The sequence below is a fragment of the Apaloderma vittatum genome, unplaced genomic scaffold, assembly GCF_000703405.1.
Source record: "Apaloderma vittatum isolate BGI_N311 unplaced genomic scaffold, ASM70340v1 scaffold34342, whole genome shotgun sequence".
Classification (NCBI taxonomy): domain Eukaryota; kingdom Metazoa; phylum Chordata; class Aves; order Trogoniformes; family Trogonidae; genus Apaloderma; species Apaloderma vittatum.
This window is the reverse complement of record NW_009705905.1, coordinates 1,818-3,053: the sequence shown is the minus strand read 5'-3', so window position 1 is coordinate 3,053 and position 1,236 is coordinate 1,818. Positions and strand designations below refer to the sequence as shown.

Sequence of the window (1,236 nt, the reverse complement as noted above, 5' to 3'; positions counted from 1 at the left end):
CATTATTATTATACACTAGCATTATTGCAGTGAATGAATTTATCAGCAGCAATCCCGATGCTCCCCAGAGGCTCCAGCAATAGGAGTCTCGGTGGCCAGGCAGATTTGTGGGGTGTGACCCAGCAGTGGCCATATCCTGTGCCCTGCCCAGAGGGGTGGGGCTGCCTTGGGAGCTGGGCTGCCTGAGGCTGCCACTGATGGGACCTGCTGTGACCTTTCCAGGATTGCATCATCTGTGGAGAGATCAGGGCCACCACTACCTGCTGAGATGGGCTGCAATTACAGTTTCCATCTCCCATGTGCTGTGAAGGGTGGATGTATCACCCAGTTCTGTTCAGACTATAGGTACCTCCTATGCCCTCCTCTCTGTCACTGGGGAAGGACCCAGCGCTTCTCACCTCACCTCACCCATCTCTTTTCTCTTCTGCCACAGGTCCTTCTGCTCAGAACACCACCCAGAGCAGACAACAGAGGCAACTCCAGAGGTGGATACCACCTGCCTCATCTGCATGGACCTGGTGGAGGACAGAAAGACCTACATTACCAAGGTGTACCTCACATGCAAGCACACCTGGTTCCACAGGCAATGTCCTCAGAGCCATGAACGCATTTGCTTCCCCCAGTCCTGACAACTCCTCCTTTGTTCCTCCTGCACTGCTAAGGGCACTCACAGAGGCTGCTCCCACTTGAACAGCACAGACAGTTGGGAGTGCAACAGTTGTGGTGGCCTCAGCATCAGCAAGAGGCAAAGCACCTGTGCAGGGGCCAGGGGCCAGGCAAGGCCTGGCAGCAGTGCCCAGGGTGGGCTTGGTAGAACCTCTTTGCTCCAAGAGAGCTGCAGTCACTGCTCTGGCCTATCCTACTATGGGCATGTTAGCCATGCCTTGACCTTCCCATTTCCCATTACAGCCTCCAGTCCCAGCCCAGCGCTCACTGACCCCAGCAGATCCAGCCAGGCAGTAGTGGCAGAGTCCCCCTGCAGCTCTCAAGCACTTCAGTGCTGCAGCTGCTCCAGCTGACCTGGGCCCATGCGGCTTCATGACCACTCCTGGTCATGATGCTGTGAGGAGCTGAATGCCAGCACTCAACCCAATGGCTGCTGGGGCCATCCTACAGCTCCCCGCATCCTGGCAGCAGCAGGCCCACCACCACCACCAGCCAGCAGCCATTGGGGTCCTCCTTCATCTCCCTAGCCTGCCACAGCAGCAGCCATGCCAGTCCTGCTACACCTGTGAG

General features: G+C 57.2%; 1 protein-coding gene across 1 annotated transcript; it reads left to right on the top strand.

Annotated features, from left to right (window-relative positions):
• Positions 1-222: 222 nt before the first annotated feature.
• LOC104271045 (G2/M phase-specific E3 ubiquitin-protein ligase-like) lies at positions 223-776 on the top strand (the record flags this gene model as incomplete). Its single annotated transcript, XM_009865592.1, is given in 4 exon segments — positions 223-263; positions 265-345; positions 434-583; positions 635-776. Coding segments are annotated over 4 exon segments (414 nt in total), but the record flags the coding sequence as incomplete, so codon positions are not given.
• Positions 777-1,236: the final 460 nt, after the last annotated feature.